The sequence below is a fragment of the Salvia splendens genome, chromosome 7, assembly GCF_004379255.2.
Source record: "Salvia splendens isolate huo1 chromosome 7, SspV2, whole genome shotgun sequence".
NCBI classification, from domain to species: Eukaryota; Viridiplantae; Streptophyta; class Magnoliopsida; order Lamiales; family Lamiaceae; genus Salvia; species Salvia splendens.
The window spans coordinates 11,205,504-11,209,219 of record NC_056038.1 but is presented as its reverse complement, the minus strand read 5'-3'; the positions used below and the strand labels follow the sequence as shown (position 1 = coordinate 11,209,219).

Genomic DNA, 3,716 nt, shown 5'->3' with positions numbered 1-3,716 from the left:
TGGGATCTCTGGCATCAATTGAAATCCATAAATCTTGGAATTTATTCCAAAGGGCTTCCAAAGTCATCTCTCCTTGCTTCATTGACATGGCTTGTCTGTGTAGGTCATGTACTTGGAATGGATCTGCTCCACTCCCATATGTGACCGCCAGACCTTTCCATAGGTCTTTGGCTGTCTTGTATTGGGATACTTCGTTTACAAGGTTGGTTTCGAGATTGCTGATAATCCAATTGAAGCAGCAGTGATCCCGTAGCTGACATTTTGAGTAGCCGGGGTCGTCGGATGGGGGAGGATCTGAACCTCCAGAGATGTGAGATGTCAGTCCCTTCCCCTCTATTGCTCTCTCCATCAGATTCGCCCAAAGGAGATAATTATCCCCATTGAGTTTGGTTTTCAGATTGATCTCTCCCAAGGACTCCAGTTGCGGTTGTGGCTGTTTTGTGGAGTTTTCATACTTGTTTCCAGATTTATTCATGAATTTCATGAATTCGGCAAATTGTGCCGCAAAATCTGCCATGGTTTCTGTTGGGATTGGTTTTGGAATTTCTGTGTCAGAATCTGACATGTTGGGTTTGTGTTGGTTTGCAGGTTTAAAAAGGGCCAAGAAGGGTATGCTCGGGACTATGATGACATTGTTCTGAGTCCCAAACTAATATAGTCTGCTCTGATACCATCTCAAAGATGGTAATCGAGAGAGGTATAGAAAGATTGGTAAGGCATATTGAAAGTAGGAGGTAGAAAGATATATTTCTTGTATGTTTTTCTTATATATTTGAAATGCTCATCTCCCTAGTATTTATAGGGAGATTTGAGTCTCTTTGAGTACATCAATAAATGAGTATTGGAACTACACCACAACTAGGAACTCTACACTATTAAATATGTTCTAGAAACTCCACTGCAATGAATGAGGGGCGGCCATTTATGATTCCTTTCTCCAACGTCTCCAAATCAATCTGCAAGGTTCATAATCCAATATTCTAAGTTCAAAATCTGTCGTCTTCGAGCTTAATTTGGATTACTTAATTAAAGTCCAAAATACATAATTTAATTAGGTGGACTTGTTCAATCAAATGCCCTAATAATTAGTACTCCATATAAGCTCTAATTAATTTTTAGCCGAAATAATAGAAAACACACACTGTCGTCTACAATGATCTCTCGGTAGATATTATTCTATTTTCCAAAAAACACAGCCAAACAAGCAAGGCCATAGTCTATCTATTTTGCCAAAGACATTACTCAACTAACCCATTAGAAGCTCCAAATGGAATCTCTCCCAATTCGAAAAGCCCGAAATTTGATAAGAAGAACAAAGATAATCTGGATAGCAACAGCAGCAGCGATAATACTAGTTGCCGCAATCTGTGTAAACAGCTCGCAATACGCCTCTCCGCCACCCAAAAGCCCATCAATGGCGCCTCCGGCACAACATAGCAAGGTATTCGACGGCCATGAAGACTGCGATATCTTCAGCGGGGATTGGATCCCGAATCCAGAGGCTCCGTACTACACGAACAAGACATGCTGGGCCATCCATGACCACCAGAACTGCATGAAATACGGACGCCCCGATTCTGACTTCATGAGGTGGAGGTGGAAGCCCAACGCCTGCAATTTGCCATTGTTCAACCCCTATCAGTTCCTCCATATCGTCCGGGGCAAGTCCTTGGCCTTCGTCGGAGATTCTGTTGGGAGGAACCAGATGCAGTCCATCATCTGCCTCTTGTCCCGGGTATCACACTCACATTCATCTCCTTTCTTTTTTTCAGTTAATATACCATAAATATTTCATTATCTCCCTTCCCTACACATGCATATCACCCCAATACTTGTATGACTAAATATGAATATAAAGTTGGCCTAGTAATAGAGTGGTTCATGTTTGAGGTCAGAGGTGTGAGTTTGGGTTTGAGTTCCTTGTAACCTGATGTTTAAATTGTTGTTTTTTCTTTTTTCCCTTTTTGAGTTTTAGTTAACCTGTTATTCGTCAGTTCAAATTTTATATAAGAGTTAATGGAGTTAGCTTACCCTGAGGCTGACAACCATGATTTTATGACCACATAAAGGTCTCTATCATTTGATTTTGGTAAATATTGGGAAATTTTTGGCCTTATTATTAGAAGTTGCAATCATCCTATATTTAGCCAGCTAAGATCAATAATTTTGATATACAAAAGCGATGTCTTTTCCAGAGTAAATGTTGGATACATTTCCGAAATAGATAAATATGGATTTTAAAATAATAAAAGGGGACAAAATCTCCAACTCTGCAATTGGAATTATTTAATATAGGATTCTCTCCAGATTTTGAAGCTAAGTTTTGTTTTTAAGCCTATGTCCCTTTCATATTCAATCCAAACTAACTACTCAACTAAGTTGGTGTTTTTTGTCTATATAAAGATAACCATTCTCAATCTATATGGCGATAGCTCAAACTTCTAACCTAAAATCAATCCAATTTTACTTGCAAATAATCAAATTAATTACATACATATAGTCACAGAATATACGCTATTGATATTGCAAATCGAATATTGACAAGCTGATTTTTTGATGACCAGGTTGAGTACCCGATCGACATGTCCCCTCCGACGACCGACAAACACTGGAAGTACGTGAACTACAACTTCACAATGTCATATTTCTGGTCGCCGTTCCTCGTCCGCTCCGGTGTGAGAGATGATGTCGGGCCTACCAACACAGGCCTCTTCAACCTCTACCTCGAAGAGTTCGACGAGTCATGGACCAATCAAATCCACGGCTTCGACTACCTCATCATCAACGCCGGTCACTGGTTCAACCGCAACACTGTCTACTACGAAAATCGCCGCGTCGTCGGCTGCCGCTACTGCCTGCTCCCAAACATCACCGACCTCCCAGCAACCTACGCCTACCGCCGGGCCTTCCGGACAGCCTTCCGCGCCCTCGAGAATTTCGATGGCGTGACGCTCGTGCGGACGTTCGCGCCAGCGCATTTCGAGGGCGGGGAGTGGAACGCCGGAGGCGACTGCGTGCGGCGACGGCCGGTGGGGAGCAACGACACGGTGCTGGACGGGCAAACATTGGATATGTATACGGCCCAATTAGAGGAGTTTAGGGCGGCGATGGGGAGAGGGAAAAGGGGGATGAGAGCGATGGATGTGACCAAAATGATGTTGTTGAGGCCTGATGGGCACCCGAGTAGGTACGGGCATTGGGCCGAAGAGAAGGTGGTGTTGTACAATGACTGTGTGCATTGGTGCTTGCCCGGCCCGATTGATTCAGGGGCCGATATTTTGCTTCATATGTTGAAGATGGAGGCCCGCAGAGGATAAGAAAATGCGGCAATTATCATATTTTGTGCATCGGCGACTGGGCTTACGGCGATAATACATCGGTAAACGCCTTTTCTGATGGATATTTGATGAAAAATTATGGCACTTAATAATCGAATAAACCCTCAGTTAAGAGTGAAAGACGAGGGGAGAGGTAGGGAGCACGAGAGGTGCACAGAATTTGTAATATGTAACGTGAGGCTAGTAGTGATAGGGGACTGAACCAATTGTATTGCAAATGAGTAAAGAGAACACTCCTCCGCAGAGGCCTACGACTTCAGTCGTCCAATTACAATTGATCTTCCAAGATAAAAAGAGCTTCCTAATTACATTTATTTATACTAGGCGGAACTTAACTAAAAGCATAAATCTAGGGATGCATTAGAAAAGGAAAGCAGC

At 42.8% G+C, this 3,716-nt stretch overlaps 1 protein-coding gene across 1 annotated transcript; it reads left to right on the top strand.

The window, feature by feature from the left end:
- The first annotated feature begins 1,037 nt into the window (after positions 1-1,037).
- Positions 1,038-3,432, top strand: LOC121811391 (protein trichome birefringence-like 19). The gene is made up of 2 exons (XM_042212240.1): positions 1,038-1,735; positions 2,565-3,432. Exons 1-2 carry the CDS (start codon positions 1,268-1,270, stop codon positions 3,315-3,317), a joined length of 1,221 nt encoding a protein of 406 aa, XP_042068174.1. The 5' UTR covers positions 1,038-1,267; the 3' UTR covers positions 3,318-3,432.
- Positions 3,433-3,716: the final 284 nt, after the last annotated feature.